The 22,416-nt window shown below is 38.5% G+C and overlaps 2 protein-coding genes across 3 annotated transcripts in view; one reads left to right on the top strand and one right to left on the bottom strand.

The window, feature by feature from the left end:
* SLC25A12 (solute carrier family 25 member 12) overlaps positions 1 to 22,416 on the top strand; it is a 207,090-nt gene that overhangs the window by 15,341 nt on the left and 169,333 nt on the right. The window lies entirely within an intron of this gene.
* The window catches only part of HAT1 (histone acetyltransferase 1), a 69,174-nt gene that overhangs the window by 2,512 nt on the left and 44,246 nt on the right, over positions 1 to 22,416 (bottom strand). For both annotated transcript variants that reach the window (XM_038584845.1, XM_038584844.1), the window contains exons 9-10: positions 12,782 to 12,933; positions 9,657 to 9,773 (exon numbers count right to left, since the gene is read on the bottom strand). In XM_038584845.1, the coding sequence (XP_038440773.1) occupies positions 9,657 to 9,773; positions 12,782 to 12,933 (269 nt within the window). The remainder of the gene's footprint in view (positions 1 to 9,656; positions 9,774 to 12,781; positions 12,934 to 22,416) is intronic.

Genomic DNA, 22,416 nt, shown 5'->3' with positions numbered 1-22,416 from the left:
CCTGGGGACCTTAATAAAATGCAGATTCTGACTCAGTAGGTATGGGGTGGGACGAGATTTTGCATTTCTAAAAATTAGCTCCAAAGTAATGTAAATCTTACCTACTGATCACACTCTGAACATCAGTTCTAGAGAACTGATGAAAGTTCAAAAAATTTTTAAAAGATTTTATTTATTTATTCATAAGAGACACAGAGAGAAAGAGAGGCAGAGACACAGGCAGAGGGAGAAGCAGGCTCCATGCAGGGAGCCCGATGTGGGACTTGATCCCTGGTCTCCAGGATCACACCTTGGGCTGAAGGCGGCGCTAAAACGCTGAGCCACCCGGGCTGCCCGAAAGTTCAAATTTATTGTTCCTAAGACCCACCAGGCCAGTGTATTCCTTACTCTTCAGTCACATGCATGATAAATGCTTTGTTTCTGCTGTAAAAGTTATTTTTTATGCCAACAGGCATGACTGCACTAAGAGCATTTAACTTAAGAAAGCAGTTCAGCAACTAAAGGATAATTTATCAGCATATTACTGTGGCATGTGATAGGAATAGAAGCTATTTTTCTAAATGGCTAACCAGTTATAACGTTTATTAAATAATCTAACACCATTACCTGAAGATACCTCCAATCATATTAAATTCTTATATATAATAGAACCATCATATTAAATTCTTAGATATTCTAGGCTATCAGATTTTGTTGCAAATAACCTATAGAACGAATCCTGTGCCAGTAACATACTATTTTAAATTATTATGCTTTTTTTTTAAAAAAAGATTTTACTTACATATTCATGAGAGAGACACACACACACACACAGAGGGGGGGTGGGCAGAGACATAGGCAGAGGGCATGAAGCCCTGACACAGGACTCGATCCCAGGACTCCAGGATCATGCCCTGGGCCGAAGACAGGCGCTAAACTGCTGAGCCACCCAAGGATCCCCTATTACGTTTTTTTTTTTTTTTTAAAGATTTTATTCATTATTCATGAGAGACCCAGAGAGAGGCAGAGACAAAGACAGAGGGAGAAGCAGGCTCCCTGTGGGGAGCCTGATGTGGGACTAGATCCCAGGACCCTAGGATCATGACCTGAGCCAAAGGCAGACGTTCAATTGCTGAGCCACTCAGGTGTGCCTATTATGCTGTTTTTAAATCTGAAAGCTTACATTCCCAATTTATCTCCTTCTCCACCTTCAATTTCTCCATTGGATGTCAGAACTAACCACTATTGTAATTTTTTTTGGCACAAAGGAAAATCTATGAATTAGCAGTGCCTGGTTGGCTCAGTCAGTTAAGCATCTGACTTCAGCTCAAGTCATGATCCTAGGGTCCTGAGATAAAGCCCCTTTTTGGGCTCTGGGCTCAGCAGTGGGGAAGGGGTCTGCTTGTTCCTCTCCCTCCTTTTGTCCTTCCCCCTGCTTGTGCTCTCTCAAATAAATAAAATCTTAAAAAAGAAAAAGAAAATCTATGAATTAATTTAAGAGCTCTAAAATACCTAGGAATAAGGGTGCTTGGGTGGCTCAGCTGGTCAAGAGGCTGCCTTGGGCTTAGGTCATGATCCCAAGGTCCTGGGATGGAACTCAGTGTCAGGCTCCTTGCTCAGCTGGGAGTCTGCTTTTCCCCTACCTCTTGACACTACCCGCCCCCCCATGCTCAGTGCTCTCAAGCTTGCTTGCTCTCCCTAATAAATAAAGTCTTTAAAATAATAAAATACACAGGAATAAAAATACCTATAAATAGCTTTATGGAAAAAAACTATATAAGCTCCTCATGAACACATAAGGTATGATTTGATTTTTTTTATTTGATTTTTAAAATAACTAATTTGAGGTTATTTACTTTACTGACCTTTAATATTCTTTAAGCTGTATATATTCCACTGTATTTATATTACAAATGAATCTTTTAAACAATGTATTAAAAAAACACTTTAAAAAAAGAAAGAAAAGGAAGGGAAGGAAAGGGAAGGGAAGGGAAGGGAAGGGAAGGGAAGGGAAGGGAAGGGAAGGGAAGGGAAAGGAAGGGAAGGACTCCTTAAGACTGGAATAGTATTCTATAAGCTTTAGAATAATTTTTCCCCCCAAAACCAAAAACTTAATTCCTTCATAGATTAGGGCAGTTCATAATTTTTAAATAATGAAGACAAATTAAAGATGGCATTATTTTAAACTTATTCATGTTAACATAAATGCTTGAATATGAGTTTATTACTTCCATAAAATAATCCTTTCTTCTTGCCTGGCTTTAACATCTTCCTAGAGGGCTTACCAATATAATCTCAAAAATGCCACCACCTCTGAGGGCTCCTTAATTTCCTTTGGGTGAACTAGTTGTCACTTTTGTGAAGTACAGAGATATGGTTCTTTTGTAAGAATTTTAAAATAATAATAGTGTGGAAGCATATTAATTCCAAAGACTTGTCAAAAGATATCTTTTAAAACATGCACCACTGTATTGTACTTCTTTCTGTTCAGTTCCTAACTATGGAGGCACTTCCATTTCATGGAAGGGAAATCTAATACCCAGGTGTTAATGAGTTGTCAACAGTTACACAATTTCTAAAAAAAACCTCAAAACTGAGTTTCCAGATTCCAAATGCAGGGATATTAACAATTGTTCTAAACTTTATATTTGTAAACCAATTAAAAATTAAAATATTCCCATGAAACAATATAAAAGCTTTAATGCTAAAACCAAGCAGCTATACCAATTTTTCTTTTTTTAGCCAAATCGTTCAAATTTATCTTTTTTTTTTTTTTTTTTTTTGAACACCTGAAACTTACTTCTGTATTAGGGATGGTATTTCTTTTTGTGCTTAAAAAAAAGACTGTACTTAATATAGGTTATTTCCCCCCTTTCGGTACTGATACAAATGGCTTATCAGTGTTTAAAAACTTTTAAAGGTAAAGTACAAGTACTTCTAATAGCTACCTAAATAATTTCTTAGTGGAAGAGTGTGTTTAGGTTGGCAGGTAACCTTGATTCCTCAAATAAAGGCAGCACAGAATTTGCTATCAAACTATTTCACACCTCAAGTAATAACAGTGACAATCAAAATTATTTCTTTTCATAAAATGTGAAAGTAAACATGTAAATTTTATATTCCAAACTTTCCCCTTTAGGCATACATTTTAAAGACCTAAAAAAATTCTAAATCATACTCATTAAGCAATTTTTCTTTATTTTTAAATATAACTTTGCATCTAAGAATGCTGTAATAACTCAACAAAGTACATAGTATCAGACTGGAACAACAAATTGAAAAAAATCATCTGCATCCACTCAACAAGGAAATCATAAGCACTCCTCCCATGCCTACTGGACACTTAACTCATTTCTAGACTTTCTTAAAGTTTGTGGTAGATTTCCTACCCTAAACATTGGGACTATCAACCTAAAGTAGGGGATGGGTAACCCTCAAGTTTTCTTGTTTTTCTCAGTGGGATAGAATATTGGATAACTGAACTTATTTAAATGTATGTTACTATAAATACAGTTCAAACAAGCACTGAAGAATTTATGATCTGTGTATGGACTTTAGTGCAAGGATGGTGATACTCAGCTGTAAATTAAGAAACTAAAGAGTAATAACCAGTTTTCAGTTATGTTTCAGATAGATGAACTTGTTTACAGGTGAGGATATTAATATAAAATAAATCAAATCATTACCATTCTTTAAGAGTAAAAAATACTTGCTATTATGAACTAGAGAAATTCCTATTAGGCATGAGTTTACGACTGCTTACACTTAGAATTCATCATCTCTCATGTACTACATCTGCCTACATAAAACGTCAAATAATTATCAGAGATGCATAATTCAATAAATTATTTTACTTCACTAAAAGTTTTCATACGGGCATACCTCATTTTATTTTTTTTTAAGATTTTATTTATTTATTCATGAGAAACACATTTTTAAAGATTTTATTTATTTATTCATGAGAAACACAGAAAGAGAGAGAGAGAGGCAGAGACATAGGCAGAGGAGAAGCAGGCTCCATGCAGGGAGCCTGATGTGGAACGATCCCGGGACTCCAGGACCACGCCCCAGGGCAAAGGCAGGTGCTAAACTCCTGAGCCACCCAGGGATCCCTGCATACCTCATTTTAATACGAGCATACCTCATTTTATTATGCTTCAGATATTGTTGGGTTTTGTTTTTGTTTTTTTACAAATTGATGGTTTGTGGCAATCCTGTGTCAAGCCAAGTCTATTGGCACCATTTTTCCAGCAGTATTTGTTCACTTCATGTCTGTCTTATTTTGGTAATTCTTGCAATATTTCAAACTTTTTACATTACTATTATATTTGTGGTGGTGATCTATGATCAGTGATCTTTGATGTTACTATTGTAATTGTTTTGGGGCACAAAATGAATCATAGATGATGATGAACTTAATGTTGTGTGTGTTCTGATTGTACCCCGACCAGGTGTTCCTCATCTCCTTTAGCGTTCCCTATTCCTTGAGATACAACAATATTGAAATTAGGCCAACATTAAAAAAAAAATAGGCCAATATTGAAATAAACTCTACAATGGTCTCTAAGTGTTCAAATGAAAGGAAGGGGCAGCCCGGGTGGCTCAGTGGTTTAGCGCCGCCTTCAGCCCAGGGCCTGATCCTGGAGACCCAGGATCGAGTCCCACGTCAGGCTCCCTGCATGGAGCCTGCTTCTCCCTCCGCCTGTGTCTCTGCCTCTCTGCCTCTCTCTCTCTCTCTCTGTCATGAATAAATAAAATAAAATATTAAAAAAAAAAACAAATGAAAGGAAGAATTATGCATCTCACACTTTAAATCAAAGCTAGAGGGATCCCTGGGTGGCGCAGCGGTTTGGCGCCTGCCTTTGGCCCAGGGCGCGATCCTGGAGACCCGGGATTGAATCCCACGTCGGGCTCCCGGTGCATGGAGCCTGCTTCTCCCTCTGCCTTTGTCTCTGCTCGCCCCTCTCTCTCTCTCTCTCTCTGTGACTATCATAAATTTAAAAAAAAAAAAAGATTAAAAAAAAAAAATAAATCAAAGCTAGGAATGATTAAGCTCAGTGAGAAGGCGTATCAAAAGCTGAGATAAGGGCAGCCTGGGTGGCTCAGCGGTTTAGCACCGCCTTCAGCCCAAGGCCTGAAGACCCTGGATCAAGTCCCACATCAGGATCCCTGCATGGAGCCTGCTTCTCCCTCTGCCTGGGTCTCTGCCCTCTCTCTCTCTCTCTCTCCTCTCATGAATAAATAAATAAAATCTTAAAAAAAAAAAAAAAAAAACTGAGATAAGCCAAAAAGTAGGCAACGTTGTGAATGCAAAGTCCTTGAAGGAAATTCAAAGTGTTACTCCACTGAACACACAAACAATAAGGAAGCAAAACAGCCTTATTGCAGATATGGACAAAGTTTTAGTGGTCCAGATAGAAGATCAAACCAGCCACAACATTCCCATAAGCCAAAGCCTAATCCAGAGCAAGGTCCTAACTTTCTTAAATTCTCTGAAGGCTGAGAGAGGTGAGAAAGCTGCAGAAGAAAAGTTTGAAGCTAGCAGAGGTTGGTTCATGAGGTTTAAAGAGGTCATCTCCATATCATAAAAGTGCAAGGTGAAACAGCAAGTGTTGATCCAGAAGCTGGAAGTTATCCAGGTCTAGTTAAGATAATTAATTAAAGTGGCTACACTAAACAACAGCTTTTCAATGTAGACAAAACAGCCGCCTTCTTTTTTATAAGTTTATTCATTTAAGTAATCTCTACACCCAAAGTGGGGCTCAAACCCATAACCCTGAGATTGAGTCACATCTTCTTTTCTTTTTAAGATTTTATTTATCTGAGAGAGAATGACTGATGGGGAGGTTTAGAGGTTCGAGGGGGAGTGAGAGAGAGAGAGAGAGAGAGAGAGAGAGAGAGAGAAAGAGAAGCAGACTCCCTGCTGAGCAGGAAACCCAATGCGGGACTGGATCCCATGACTCAGATCATGACCTGAGCCAAAGGCAGATGCTTAACTGAGACACCCAGGTACCCTGAGTCACATGCTCTTCTGACTGAGCCAGCCAGGCACTCCAAAACAGTCTTCTATTGGAGAAGATGCCTTCTAGGACTTCCATGACTAGAAGAGAGATGCTTGGCTTCGAAGCTTCAAAAGACAGGTTGAGTCCCTTGTTAGCAGCTAATGCAGCTGGTGACTAAATTGAAGCCAATGCTCACTGACCATTCCAAATATCCTAGGCCCTTAGGCTGGTTTTACTCTGCCTATGCTCTAAGGGAACAATAAAACCTAGATGACAGCACATCTGTTTGCAACAGTTTACAGAATATTTTAAGCCCACTGTTGAGACCTACTGCTCAGAAAAAAGGATTCCTTTTAAAAAAATCACTGCTCCCTGGCAACGAACCTGGCTACCCAAAAGCTCTAATAGAGATATATAACAAGATTGATGTTGTTTTCATGTCTGCTAACACAATATCCATTTTGTAGCCCATGAATTGAGGAGAAATTTTGACCTTCCAGTCTTAACTATTTAAAAAGTACATTTCACAAGTATATTACACATCTATCACTGCCATAGATGGTGATTCCTCTGATAGACCCAGGCAGAGTAAACTGAAAACCTTTGGAAAGAATTCACCATTCTATTTTTTTTTTTTTTAAATTTTTTTTTTTTTTTTTTTTTTTTATTTATGGTAGTCACACAGAGAGAGAGAGAGAGGCGCAGAGACACAGGCAGAGGGAGAAGCAGGCTCCATGCACCGGGAGCCCGATGTGGGATTCGATCCCGGGTCTCCAGGATCGCGCCCTGGGACAAAGGCAGGCGCCAAACCGCTGCGCCACCCAGGGATCCCTGAATTCACCATTCTAGATGCCATTAAGAACACTTGTGATCATGGGAAGAGACAAAATATCAACCTTAACAAAGGGAATGTGGAAGAAGTTGACTCCAACCGCCATGGATAACTCTGAGGGGGGTTCAAGACCTCCGTGAAGGAAGTAAGCACAGATGTGGTGAAAACAGCAAAAGAACTAGAATTAGAAGTAGAGCCTGAAGGCAGCCCTGGTGGCCCAGCAGTTAGCGCCGCCTTCAGCGCAGGGTGTGATCCTGGAGACCGCAGATCAAGTCCCGTGTCAGGCTCCCTGCATGGAGCCTGCTTCTCCCTCTGCCTGTGTCTCTGCCTCTCTCTCTCTCTCTCTCATGAATAAATAAAATCTTTTAAAAAAAAAAAAAAAAAAAAAGGAAAGTGGAGACTGAAGGCGTGACTGAATTGTTACAATCTTATAAAATGTGAACAGATGAGTTGCTTCTTATGGATGAATAAAGAAAGTGATTTCTTGAGATGGAAACTACTCCTGATGACTGTTGAAATGACAACAAAGGATTTAGAATATTACATAAACTTAGTTGATAAAGCAATAGCAGGATTTGTGAATACGACTCCCATTTTTGAAAAAAGTTCTACTGTAGATAAAATGTATCAGATAGCATCACTTGCTATAGAGAAAGGAAGAGTCAACTGATGTGACAAACTTCACTGATGTCTTATTTTAAGAAACTGCTACATCCAACCCCAACCTTTAGCAACCATCACCCTAATCATAGCAGCCATTCACATCAAGGTGAGATACTTGATGCAAAAAATTATGACTCACTGAAAGCTCAGATAATGGTTGGTATATTTTAGCAATAAATATTTTTAAATTAAGGTATTAAGGTTTTTTAAAAAATATTTATTTATTCATGAGAGACAAACAGAAAGAGAGAGGCAGAGACACAAGCAGAGGGAGAAGCAGGCTCCCTGTGGGGAGCCCGACATGGGACCTGATCCTGGGACTCCAGGATCATGCTCTGAGCCAAACGCAGGCGCCAAATCACTGAGCCACCCAGGTGTCCCAGGTATTAAGTTTTTAAACATAATGCTATTGTAAACTTGGCAGAATACAGTATAGTGTAAACATCACTTTTATATGCACTGGAAAACTAAGAAATTCATTTGATTTGCTTTATTGCAATAGTCACTTTATTGCAGTGGTCTGGAACTGAACCTGCAATATTTCCAAGGTACGTCTGTACTCTGAAATGTTGCCATAATAACATCTAATTATACTATTCTATATGCCCCAATTTCAACATTAATAAATTTTTTATCTGTCAAATTAATATTACTTTAAAACTCAAAACCTTTGGAAAGAACGATTTTTACCAATTTTCTGATGTTTCTGAAGTGGTAAATATCAAAGACTAAAATGCTACTTTGAACACTTTGGGGGAAGACAGACCATTACAATGTATTACAACCTGTTATAGGTAATCCATAAGACAGAAAATTTTGGGATTTGTCATTTATATTCCCAGCTATTGCACTGTATAAGCCTACAGGTAGAGTGTATACATGTAGCAACCACATGTCAGGTGCTCATTATTTATTGAACAAATTAATAAATATTTTCCCCACTCAGCTTACTGCACAGCTGCAACCATCGTATTAAATCCTCATTCACACAGGCTGTCATGGGCAATATCTACCTTAATAATGGCCAAATGATGATAAGGACAAACCTGATCTACTCGGGGAAATTTTTGAGTTAAAGGAAAATATGAGAGATGAGAAAACGGGTAGGGAGTAGAGGGTAAGAAGAAAGACTGTTAAAAAAATAAGTAAATACTATTATGCTGCTATTTCAGCTATGGTAAAGTATATAGGTTAAAAAAGGCAACCAAGGGCAGCCTGGGTGGCTCAGCGGTTTAGCGCTGCCTTTGGCCCAGGGTATGATCCTGGAGGCCCAGGATGGAGTCCCACGTCAGGCTCCCTGCATGGAGCCTGCTGCTTTCTCTGCCTGTGTCTCTGTTTCTGTTTCTCTGTGTCTCTCATGAATGAATAAATAAAATCTTAAAAAAAAAAAAAAAAAAAAAAAAGGTTGGGCAGCCCCAGTGGCCCAGTAGTTTAGCGCCACCTTCAGCCCGGGGTGTGATCCTGGAGACCCAGGATCGAGTCCCATGTCAGGCTCCCTGCATGGAGCCTGCTTGTCCCTCTGCCTGTGTCTCTGCCTCTCTCCCTCTCCCCTCACTGTGTCTCTGCCTCTCTGTCATGAATAAATAAAATCTTAAAAAAAAAAAAAGGCAACCAAGGCCATATTTAGGAAGAAGGGAACAAATGTAAACACAATTTACATAACTAGGAAAGCAGAGACTTAGAAAAAACTAACAAGATAATTTATTCAGGAAGAGTCTGAGCATTCAGATTTTTCAATTAGCAATAATCATGCCTTGGATAAACCTCACAGTATCACAGTGGCTAAGATCCTGCCACTGCACAAAGCTGAGCATTCAGATTTTTAAAAGATGGCAAACAAATGAAGTAAAAATTAACCATGGGTAGATTATCTTTGGGATTAGTTTTTAAGTGAATGAAAACAAATTTATACCTTACACTGGAAAATTATGATAGTAAGACTTCTTATAACTAACTGGAAGAATATTTTCACTTTTGTAAAAGTTAATTTAGGAAAATGATTTGGACTGTCCCATACACCAGCAATTGCTACACTTTCTTCTCCATTTTATTTTAAGGAACACTTGGTATGGTTTACCTTGAGATTAAGTCATACGCTCTACAGAGCCAGCCAGGGGCCCCTCTTCTCCATTTTTAAACAGTGATAAGAATATAATGTTTAAGACTCTGAAAAGTCCTACCTTATATGGGCTAATTAGTCTTCTTTTAATGTCCAGTCTATAGCTTCTGTATTGTTCAGCATCACTCATGTCAGTTACCAATAGTCGAAGGATTTCATAAACCCGTCTAGCATGTTGCTTAATGAAACAAAAGAAAAACATGAACACTTTTAATTAAAAATAGTGACATTTTCCCAAAAGAACACAGGATATATGGAGTATCTGCTACGGGCCAGAAATTGTGCTAGGTACCAGATGAAAAATAAAAGATAGTCTCTGCCCTTGAGGAGCTAGTAGCCTAATTCGTAACAAAAATGATTGAGGTATGGTCAATCTAATGATGGAAATATATATAGGGTATTATGGTAGCACAGCCTGGGAATGGCATAAATGTTAAGAGGATTCCTGGGGAAAGAAAACCTGAGCTAAACGTTAAAGGGAAGGGACCATGACAGTCTAGAAAGAGGGGTGAGCACTGTGTGTGTATACAAGTGTGCACAGCACAGTCATGCAAGACTGAGGCAGCCTGACACTGCTGGAGCACAAAATGAAAATTAGTGCATAGAAGTAAAGTGAGAACAGAGTAGAAACTAAGAGTCATATGCCTAACTAACTCAGCCACCAAGGTGCTCCTAGGTAACAGATTTTAAATGGGGTTGTGAACAAAGTGCACAAATACGAGTTTTACGAAAAGCATTCTCTTAGCTACATAGAAATGGTAGCAAAAAAAAAGGGGGGGGCTGGGAAACCAATTAGGAAGCTATGCTATTAAATAAGGTAAAAATGACGAAGGCATGAACTAAGAACCAGTAAGAATACACTAAAGGAACAAGGATTCTAGGAATACAGAAGAGGAAGGATTTGGGTGTGGAGGAAGGTATGGAATGACAGTGAGTTTTCACAGCCTAGGAGAGATTTAGGAAGCAACAGAACATATAAATCTGAAGAAAATTCTAGTCTTAGAGTGAGGATTTAAGCAATATCGGTATATAGTCTAGAGTTAAAACTGCAATATTGATTAGGAAAGCCATAAATAGTGAAAACAAGAGGAGAGTTCAGAACCCTGTAGTACAGTGACAGTTAAAGGGCAGAGAAAAACAAAGTAGTAGTAGGAAAAGCAAGAAATTTTGGTATCACTGAAGCCAAAAGAAAAGCCCATAGTTTTTCTGTTTATGTTGTTTCACTGATATATTTATTGGGGGTAGAGGGAGATCAGGTATAAGGTAGATGGGAAAATGATGTCTGAACTTTCCAGAAGGGACCTCAACTGAGCCTGAAAAGAGGAGTTATATCTGGCAAGACAAAGATGGAGGAACAAGAGAAGGGGGTATCACAGGCAAAGAGCATAGTTAACATAAAGCGATATAACAAGAAGAAAGATATAGCACAGTTGGGAAATAACAAGAGGTTTAGTAATGCCAGAGCAAGAAGGAAAGTGGTAGAAAGTTGAGTCTACCAAGGTTGACAGGGTCCAAATTATGACGGGTTTGGTGTGCCATACTAAATTTTAATTCCTTTAAGAAAAAAAGCATAATTTTGAAAAATGTGTTCCTACTCTTTCTTTTAAAAGCCTAGCTGCTAAATAAATTCTCTAAAAGTTTAATACAGTCTAAACATACCGAATATTTCTAAACCATGTATTTATCTTAAAACCAGGAAGCCATTAAAGTGTAAAGGAGAAGATGCAAAGTTTCAGTTCAAATTAAACTGTTGTGGGACACCTGGGTGGCTCTGGAGGTTCAGCGTCTGCCTTTGGCTCAGGGCATGATCCCCAGGTCCTGGGATCGAGTCCTGCATCAGGCTCCCTGTGAGGAGCCTGCTTCTCCCTCTGCCTATGTCTCTGCCTCTCTGTCTCTAATGAATAAAATAAATATTTAAAAAAAAAATTAAGTTGGTGAAGGTTAGTGGCCAGGAACCTTTTTTTTAAAAAAGATTCATTTATTTTGAGAGAGAGAGGGGAAGAGAGAGCATGCTCTGGAGCATGGGAGGGAGGGGCAGAGGAAGAGGGAAAGAGAGAGAATCTTAAGTAGACTTCCCACAGGGAGCCTGATGAGGGGCTCAATCACACAACCCTGAGATCATGACCTGAGCCGAAATCAAGAGTCGGACACCCAACTGACTGAGCCACACAGGTGCCCCAGGACACTTGATATACAGTGTTGGGAATACAGGAGGAAAATCTACATTGAAGAATTAAATGAGATCACCCAGGTAGAATAAGTAAAATAAAGACTGGATAAAGAACTTTGGGGAAGAATCATCTTTAGGGAACATACAGAAGAGGAAAAGCATCTCTAAAAAGATGACCACAGTGCTAAATGAAAAAATCAGGAACTGTGGTACCTTAGAAGCAAGGGAGGAGAGGTTAACAGCATCATAAACCAGTCCTTATTATTCATCTCATATTCTTTTCTTTTTTTTCTTTTCTTTTGAAAGCACACCCACGTGCAACTGGGGGGAGGGGCAAAGGGAGAGACACCCAAGCAGACTCTAGCTGAGTGCCAACCCTGACATGAGACTTGATCCCAGGATCCTAAGATCATGACCTGAGCCAAAATGAACAGTCAGATGCTCAACCAAATGAGCTACCGAGGAGCCCCTCACATACTTTCATAATCCAAATCCTATCCATTCTTCAAGACTTAGATCAAATGCAGCTCCGTACCATGAAAAACTCTGATTCCCTTACATACATAAATATAATAAACTAAATTCCCTCCTCTGAACTGCCAGAATATTTTTTCTGTACCTATTTTAGGATATTTACTACTTTAAAATTCAAATATATAGAAATATATATATACTTCACATGAATTAACTATTTTGCCATAGCAAACATTTTCTTAAAAAGCAAAAATAAGATGATACCTTCCATTCTATTCTTCTTGTTACACTTAATATAGCCATAAAATCAACTATCTTCCCATTCTATTAATGAGGAAATTAAACTGCCGTTAAGTCACAGAGCGTAACCAGATCTTAACCCAGGCAGGCAACTTGCCTTCAGAGCCTGTACTCTCAACCACTGCCACTTCCCACACATGTATTCTTAATGTACTTGCAATGTTTAAGTTATGTACTTAAAAAAAGAGAGAGAGAAAGAAAACTTCAAAACTGTAACATTTTCCTTTATAGAATAAAAATACCTTATTTATTTTGAACTTCTGTTGTGCTTCTATTGCCATGGCTTCACTGAATCCTTGCATCAACTTTTCCCGGGAAAAACAAGGCAAATCTTGACAAAGCTTCACAAGCACAAAGTCTCTTAATTTCACATAGCTTTTGGATGGATCTTCCGCTGAAGAAAAGGCAGAATAACATTTCCCTTATCCAACATAATTCATCATTTGCAATCTCAAAAAAATCCTAGGCTAGGAAAACAAATATTCTTAAAAGAATTATATAAGGCAAAAGTTATAATGAGAAGTTATTCCTTATCAATCAAACAACAGCATCTTTGCCAAAATAAATTGTAGGTGCAATCCTTTTGAAAAGACCTACAGCATTTGTGAAATTAGAGCCACTTTCAAATGTAAACTTTTTGACAGGTGTGATCTACCGTGTGCATCTCAGTTTTATTTACAATTAAAGCAACTGTATAAATGAAAGATTAAAGTTTGGATAATCCATTACTATTCTCCGATAGCTAAGCCTTCTAAAGCTCAATTTATAACTCCCTTACTTTAATCCAATAATCTTTATAGTCTGCTATACTTCTTTTACCTAATTAAAACAAAGCTCTTTGGGATCCCTGGGTGGCTCAGCGGCTGAGTGCCGCCTTCAGCCCAGGGCGTGATCCTGGAGACCCAGGATCGAGTCCCACGTCAGGCTCCCTGCATGGAGCCTGCTTCTTCCTCTGCCTGTGTCTCTCCCCCACCCCTGTGTCTCTCATGAATAAAAAAAAAAAATCTTTAAAAAAAGAATTTAGAAGCATATAATTTAAAAAAATTGTGAAAGCAAAGGTTCTTGTTTTTAAGATTTTACTTATTTATTCATGAGAGACAGAGAGAGAGAGAGAGGCAGAGACACAAGCAGAGGGAGAAGTAGGCTCCATGCAGGGAGCCTGATGTGGGACGCGATCCGGGGAATCCAGGATCATGCCCTGGGCCGAAGGTGGCACTCAACTGCTGAGCCACCGAGGCTGCCCTACAAATTTTTTAAAAATTTTATTTATTTAAGATTTTATTATTTATTCATGAGAGAAAGAGAGAGAGAGAGAGAGAGGCAGAGACACAGGCAGAGGCAGAAGCAGGCCCCACACAGGGAGCCCGACGCGGGACTTGATCCGGGGTCTCCAAGATAATGCCCTGAGCTGAAGGCAACGCTAAACCGCTGAGCCACTCAGGCTGCCCCAATTTTTTTTTTCAAAGAATAAAATGACAATATGATTTTGATCCTTTCTTTAATGGATCTGAATCGCATGGATCTTCCTTTATGTTCCTCTCTTACATTAGACTATGTAGTGGACAAGGAAAACATCAAAACATGATGGAGAGAAAGAAGACTACACAGAGAAAATCAGTTTGAGTCTCAGTTCTATCATTCACAGATGTAGGACTATGAGCAAGTCACCTCACTTCTCTGAGCTCTTGCTTTATGATCAGTAGAAGGCTTGAAAGAATGCTAAATTCTGAGCTAGTTCATGGATCATAAGACAATACTGTTTACAATACCAATACTCTACAAATCATTCAATGTAATTCCTATAAAAACCCCAGCTGGCCTTTTTTGTTTCAGAAATTAAGTTTTTCCTAAAATTCACACAGATATGGAAGTAACCCAGAATAGCCAAAATAATCTTGAAAAAGAACAAAAGTTAGAAGACTCATATTTCCTGATTTCAAAAATTACTACAAAGCTACAGTAATCAAGACAGTATGGTACTGGAATAAGCACAGACATGTATATCAATGGAACTGGATTGAGAGTTAAAAATAAACCCCTACAATTATGGTCAATTAATTTTTGAGAAGAGTGCCAAGACAAATCAATGAAGAAAAAAATGGTAGTTTAGTAAATGGTAGTTAGACAACTGGATTTCCATAAACAAAAGAATGACGATGGACCCCTTTCCTCACACCATACACAACAATTAATTCAAAATGGATCACAGACCTAAATATAAGTTTTTAAAACTATAAAATTCTTAAAAGAAAAGATAGGAGTAAATCTCATGACCTTTGGTCAAGCAATGGTTTCTTAGATAACAGAGCCAAAAGCACAAGTAACAAAAGAAAAAAAAAATAGATAAACTGGATATGTCAAAATTTAAAACTTTAAAAAATTTTAAAACTTTTATGCTCAAATGATACCATTAAGAAAATGAAAAGACAAGTTATAGAATGGGAGCAAACATTTGCAAGTCATATAAATGATAAAGATAAATATATCCAGACTTTGTGCATAAAAAGCTTTACAATCCAGTAAGAAAAAGAGAACGCAATTAAAAAACAAGCAAAGGATCTAAACAGACTATTCTCAAGAAGATATACAAAGGGACAATATGCACATGAGAAGATGCTCAACATCATTAGCCACAAAAACAATGCAAATCAAAACCACAATGAAACACCATTCCATGTTCACTAGGAATGACTAGAATAACAAAGACAGTAACAAATATTGATGAGGGCGTGGAGAAAATGAAACCTCCATACTACTGGTGGATATGTAAAATTGGTACAGCCACTCTGGAAAATAGTCTGGTGGTTCCTCAAAAGGTGAAACATAGTTACCAGATTTTCCATCATTTCTACTTCTAGGTATGTACCCAAGATATATGAAACATAGGTCCACACAAACACTTGTACACAAATATTCACTGTAGCACTATTCCTAAGAACCAAAAAAGTAGAAACTACCCAAATGTCCATGAATTGATAAATGGATAAATAAAATTTGGTATTATCCATACTATGGGAATATTCTTTGGCGATAAAAAGAAATAAAGTACTAGTAATATACATTATAAGAAGGATGAACCTTGAAAACATGCCAAATAAAAGAAGCATTATATATTGTATGACTTCAATGTCCAGAATAGGCAAATTTATAGACTAAAAGTAGAGTAGTGGTTGCCTAGAGCTGGAGGGGTATAGGTTGTGGGGGTAGAAGAGGAAAGGAGTGATTGCTAATGAGTACTGGGTTTCTATTTTGGGAGAACAGAATATTCCAAAATTAGATTATGATAATGGCTGCACTGTAAAGATTTCAAAAATTGTACAATTTAAGTAAGTGAATTGTATGAAATTAATTATATCTCAATAAAGACATTTACTAAAAAAACGTCTAGGCAGGGGAAATGTTTTATGATTGAGTCATTATCCAATCCTCTATTCATTCGATCCATATGTACTGAATACCTTCTTAATGCTTCCTTGTGGCATTAACATCATTTGCAAGTAATTATTAAGTAAATAGTATATGACTATAGCTTTAAAGTGAAATCCTGTCACTTTATCAGTTTGGTATGAAATTATGGTTTATTAGGAATGTACACAGACGATGAAATCAACAGGGAACAAATATCTGAAGTACAGACCCTGTCAAAAGCCAGAGACAAATAAAATCCTGAAAGCAGCAAGGGGCAAACAACTGGACAGCCCGGGTGGCTCAGCGGTTTAGCGCCACCTTCAGCCCAGGGCCTGATCCTGGAGACCCAGGATCGAGTCCCACGTCGGGCTCCTGGCATGGAGCCTGCTTCTCCCTCTGCCTGTGTCTCTGCTCTCTGTGTCTCTCACGAATAAATAAATTAAATCTTAAAAAAAAAAAGAGGAAGACAACTCATCAGAAACCACAGATGGCCAGAAGTCAGTAGGGTGATATATTCAAAGTGTGGGGTGGGGGTAGGGGGGGGAGGGGGACGGGTAGTAACTGTTAATCAAGAATTCTATATCCAGCAAAATTATCCTTCAGAATGAAGGTAAAATAAAGACATTCTTAGAAAAATAAAGATCGAAGAAATGTGTTGCTAGAAGACCTGTCTTACAAGAAATACTAAAGAAGTTCTTCAGTTTAAAAGAACATGATACCTCAAATCTATATGAAGAACATTGATAATTAACTGAAGATACATGTAAAAGCTGGTATAAATTTTTCTCTTTTCTCCTTTCAACTGATTAAAAAAATTATTATAAAACCAGTGTTTGGTACCTAACATATAAAAATGTAATATATATATGACAATAGAACAAAGAGGGGAGGAAGAATAATTATAATGAAAGAATTTCTTTTACTGGAATTGAATATTAATCTGAGGTAAGTTATGATAAATTAAGATGCATATTGTAATCCGCAGAGCAACCAATAAGAATACCTTGAAAAAAAGGAAAAAACAAAAAAAGAATTAAAATTGTTCATTTAAAATATATCTATTTATTGGGTGCCTGAGTGGCTCAGTTGGTTAAGCATCTGACTCTTGATCTCAGGGTGGGGAGTTCAAGCCCTCCACACTGAGCATGGAGCCTACTTAAAATCAATGTATTTAACACAAAAGAAGGCATCAAAGGAGAAACAAAAGAACAACAAAAAGCAACATATAGAAAACAGCAAAATGGGAGGCATGATTCCAACCACAGCGATAATTACCTTAAATCTAAATATATTAAATATTCCAATCAAAAAGCAGAGATTGTCAGACTAGATAAAAAGAAATCTGACTATATGCTGTCTACAACAGAAACATCTTAGATTCAAAAGCTGAAAGTCGGGGCACCTGGGTGGCTCAGCAGATGAGCGTTTGCCTTTGGCTCAGGGCGTGATCCTAGGGTCCTGGGATCGAGTCCTGCATTGGGCTCCCTGTAAGGAGCCCGCTTCTCCCTCTGCCTATGTCTCTGCCTCTCTCTGTCTCTCATGAATAAATAAAATCTTAAAAACAAACAAACAAAAGTTGAAAGTCAAAGAATGAGTATAAGCATTACCACAATAAAAAACAATTGGGGAAAAAATGTTCAAGGCAAAAAAAAAATTACAAGAGATAAAAAGGCACATTTTATAATGACAAGTTAATTCATGAAGAATATGTTACAATTACAAAGACCTACACAACTAACAACAGAGGCCCAAAATAAATTAAATAAAAGCTGATAAATTGAGGGGGAGAAATAGACAAACAAAACCAGCTGGAATTTCAATACTACTCAATAATGGATAGAACAGACAAAAATTAGCAAATAGAGAAGACTTGAACAGTTCTATCAACTAACTTAACCTAGCTTGTAGTTTGGTAACATCTCACCTAGCAACAGCAGAATACACATTATTTTCAAGCACACATGGAACATTCTCCAGCACAGATCATATGTTGGGCATAAAATTAGTAAATGATAGCCCGTGGGCCAAATCTGGCATGGCAACAGAGAACACACATGGCTTACAAAGCAAAAAATACTTAATCCTTAGCCCTTTAGAGAAAAAGTTTATGGACACCTATGGTAAATAATAAAACTCAATAAATGAAAAAGAACTAAAGGCATACAAAGTACGTTCTCTGACAACAACAGAATTAGATATCAAGAGAAGGAAATTTGGGAATCCACAGTATTTGGAAATTAAATAACACTCATCGATCAAAATCCAATTTAGAAGAGGTTTTGAACCAGGGCACCTGACTGGCTCAGTAGGTAGAGCCTGTGACTCCTGATCTGGGGGGTTTTGAGTTTGAGCACCACACTGGGTATACAGATTTCTTTAATGGGACGCCTGGGTGGCTCAGTCATTGAGCATCTGCCTTTGGCTCAGGGAGTGATCCCGGGGTCCTGGGGATTGAGTCCCTGCATCAGGTTCCCTGCAGGGAGCCTGCTTCTCCCTCTGCCCATGTCTCTGCCTCTCTTTCTGTGTCTAAGTCTTATGAATAAATAAATAAAACCTTTAAAAAATAAAAAAGAAATTAAAAGATATTTTGAACTGAATGAAAGCATATTTATGAAAATGTATATGATCAGTTAAGGCAGTCCTTATATTCACATACATACATGTTATACATTAATATGTATTTATATATTTAAAAATCTAAAAGTTAGAAAAGGAGAACATGAAATCAAATCAGAAACCTGAATTTCAGTCTTCATTAGAATGAGAGCAAATTGAACACAAAGAAATAGGAAGAAAATAATAAAAACCAAAGTGGGAATCAAATAAGTAGAAAACAGAAATAGTAAGTTTTATGAAAACACAAGAGATCTTGTTTAACCAAAACAATTTTGAAAAAGAACATGAGGGATCCCTGGGTGGCTCAGCGGTTTAGCGCCTGCCTTTGGCCCAGGGCACGATCCTGGAGTCCTGGGATCGAGTCCCACGTTGGGCTCCCGGCATGGAGCCTGCTTCTCCCTCCTCCTGTGTCTCTGCCTCTCTCTCTCTCTCTCTGTCTATCGTGAATAAATAAATAAATCTTTAAAAAAAGAAAAAGAACATGACTGGAAGACTTTCCGATTTCAAAACTTAATAGAAAGTCTGAGGCACTCCTGCCACCAGAACCATGATGGGAGCTGGGGAGGCCACAAAGGCCTACCTGGCTGTACATTAGCCCCAAGGAAAATAATACACAGCTCTAGACTGGAAAGCAAAAGCCCAGGGAAGAGGAGAAGCCAGGGAAAGAAGCTGATAAGGCTGTAGATGACTCCAAAAAGGAGAAATTTCTAGCCTCAGAACAGAGAGAGGATTATGATGATCACCAGCAAAAGTGTGAAAAGGCTCATCAACATCAAGAACCATACAGGGTGGCACAGACAATCAGGAAGGTTACACAAATAGATCTGGAAAAGCCAAAGGAGCTTTTAAGAAAGATAAAGACAATGAGAAAGCAAAAGAGCACTATTAAAATGCATTTAGTGGGAAGACAGAACAGGCCAAGGTTGACCTCACCTGCCTGGAGATCAACCATAAAGAACAGAAAGAAATGCAGGAGGTCACCAGGAAGAGAGAAGAAGCAAGGAAAGCAAAAGATGATGCAACTTCGGATGCCTGGGTGGCTCAGTGGTTGAGTGTCTGCCTTCGGCTCAGGGCATGATCTCAGAACCTGGGATCCAGTCCCACATTGGGCTCTCTGCAAGGAGCCTGCTTCTCCCTTTACCTATGTCTCTGCCTCTCTCTCTCTGTCTCTCATGAATAAATAAATAAATCTTTTAAAAAATTATGTAACTTGGGCAGCCCCAGTGGCTCAGTGGTTTAGCGCCGCCTTCAGCCCAGGGCCTGATCCTGGAGACCCGGGATCGGGTCCCACATCGGGCTCCCTGCATGAAGCCTGCTTCTCCCTCTGCCTGTGTCTCTGCCTCTCTCTCTGTGTAGTCTCCCATGAATAAATAAATAAATAAAATCTTTAAAAAAATAAACAATAAAAATAAATAAAAATTATGTAACTTTATCAGGAAAATGAATGCAATCACTTACTCTAAATAAGTAAGCATGGCCTGTGGGAGGAACTAGGCCCTACTGCCATGACCTTTGCTGTGTCTTGCCCACTCTCTGCCCTGGCACCATTGACACAGCCCCTCAGAGCCAGAAGCCCCGATGTGGCCTGTGGTCTTCTCTACATCATCTTTGTCTCCTCTACATGATCAATAAATGATTAATAAATCACTTAGGAGGAAGGAAACTGGGGGGCTGGGGAAGGAACAGCTGCTATCTTTGCAATGAAAAGATGAGGACTGTATTTCCTATGTAATCAATGGAATGGTCTTGTTTTCAGAATTTAGTACCTCTGTTGGGGGGCTGAGGGAGTAATACAGGAGGTGGGGTAAGTTTTCATTTGTCAGGTAGATTGTGCCTCAAGGGGCAGTTGTGCCAGGGTCAGCCATTGATGAGTTTGCAACAACCAGACCCAGACTATTTCCTGGAAGCTCACTCAGAGAGAGATTATATTTTAAGTCCCTGAGGATCATGGCTCCCTCTAACTGAAGCCTTCCCTCTCTGCCTTTCCCTACCCCATTCCCAGCTACCTAGGCAGAGCCAGGATCCAGTTTTCACCCTACTCATCTATCATTTCAAGAAACTTCTGTTTACTCAGCAGCATTCAGGCAAACCACACTCCATAAGTTCAGTGTATGTATTTGGCATGTTAAACTTCACACTATCACTTAAAGCACACACACACACACACACACACACCTCGACATAAAGCTATAGTAATAAGACAGTATGATACTGGCATAAGGAAAGACATATCAGATCATTAGAGTCTATAAATACATCTTTACATTTATGGTCAGCTGATTTTCAACAGAGGTACCAAGGCAATTCAATAGGAGAAAAACATTGTTTTTAACAAATAGTACTGGGTCAACTGGATAGCCATATGTAAAAAGATGAATTTAGAAACTTACACACAAAAATTAACTCGAAATGAATCACAGACCTCAATGTAAGAGACTGGGAATAATGACTGACTGCAAATGGACATATGGGATCTCTTTACTGTGGTAGAAATATTCCAAAATAGGACTGTGGTAATGGCTGCAAAACGAGGCAGACACACTAAAACTCACTGAACAGTACACTTACACTAATAATTGGTGAATTTCATGGTATGGAAATCATACCTCAATAAAGTTACTTTAAACCTCTACTAAGTGACAAATTCTCAAGGAAGCAACTCTTTTTTTTTTTTAAAGATTTATTTATTTATTTATGATAGACATAGAGAGAGAGAGAGAGAGAGAGAGAGAGAGGCAGAGACAGAGGAGGAGGGAGAAGCAGGCTCCATGCCAGGAGCCCGACGTGGAACTCGATCCCGGGACCCCAGGATCGCGCCCTGGGCCAAAGGCAGGCGCTATAACCGCTGAGCTACCCAGGGATCCCCAGGAAGCAACTCTTTAAAAAAAATTTTTAAAGTACTCACAGACGAAGCTCAAGCTTATTCAATGTCAATTTTTCCAAGTCTCCTTCTTCTAAACTGATTTAGAAAAAAGAACTGTTTTTGGATGTAAAAAGTCAGGAAAGCATGGGGACCTCTCAAAGACTGGATTCTCTCTCCATTTTTCATTCCAAGCTAGTTGACACAGAGCCTCCAGCAAATTGTCAATTACTATTAAAGTATTCTTATTGATACTGGCTCCTGCTGAGGGTGCTAGTATCAATATGAAATTAAATTTAGTATGAGTGATAGCTTAGGTAACTTATATGACCCCAGAAGATCAGGAAAAAAACATATCCTAGAATAAAGAATCAGAGTTGAGAAAAATCTAAAATCTCATGCCACATCCCTATCAGAAATTTTCACATAAATCAAAAAGTATGGGGCGCCTGGGTGGCTCAGTCAGTTGGGTATCTGCCTTTAACTCAGGTCATGATCCCAGGGTCCTGGGACTGAGCCCCGTATTGGGCTCCCTCTCCCTCTGCCTGCTGCTCCCTCTTGTTTGTGCTCAGTCAAGTATCTTAAAAAAAAAAAAAAAAAAAAAAAGAAGACGCAAAAAATTTCCATTTAGCTTTACATAAGCTGTTATAGAATGACAATCTAAAGGGCCAAGTCACCATTTCAGTCTTTAAGGCACTTTAACCAAAAGTAGACTGAAAATGATCTTGTAATAGTGATACTCAATATTTCGTGACATCTTTCAATTCCTTTGTTTCCATGCTGCAAAGATAAGCAATACATTTAAAAGATGAAATTTACTTGAGTATAAATCTATAGTGACATGCAAAATCAAAAACTGAATTCTTTTCAAATACATCATCTAACAACTTAAGTGCTCTATCGCTTTATAAAAAACCTCTCTATATTAATGTGCTACATTAGAGATAAAAAAATCATATGAGGGACTCCTGAGTGGCTCAGCAGTTGGGTGTC

Source organism: Canis lupus, chromosome 36 (genome assembly GCF_011100685.1).
Source record: "Canis lupus familiaris isolate Mischka breed German Shepherd chromosome 36, alternate assembly UU_Cfam_GSD_1.0, whole genome shotgun sequence".
Lineage (NCBI taxonomy): Eukaryota > Metazoa > Chordata > Mammalia > Carnivora > Canidae > Canis > Canis lupus.
This window is presented reverse-complemented; position numbering and strand designations above follow the sequence as displayed.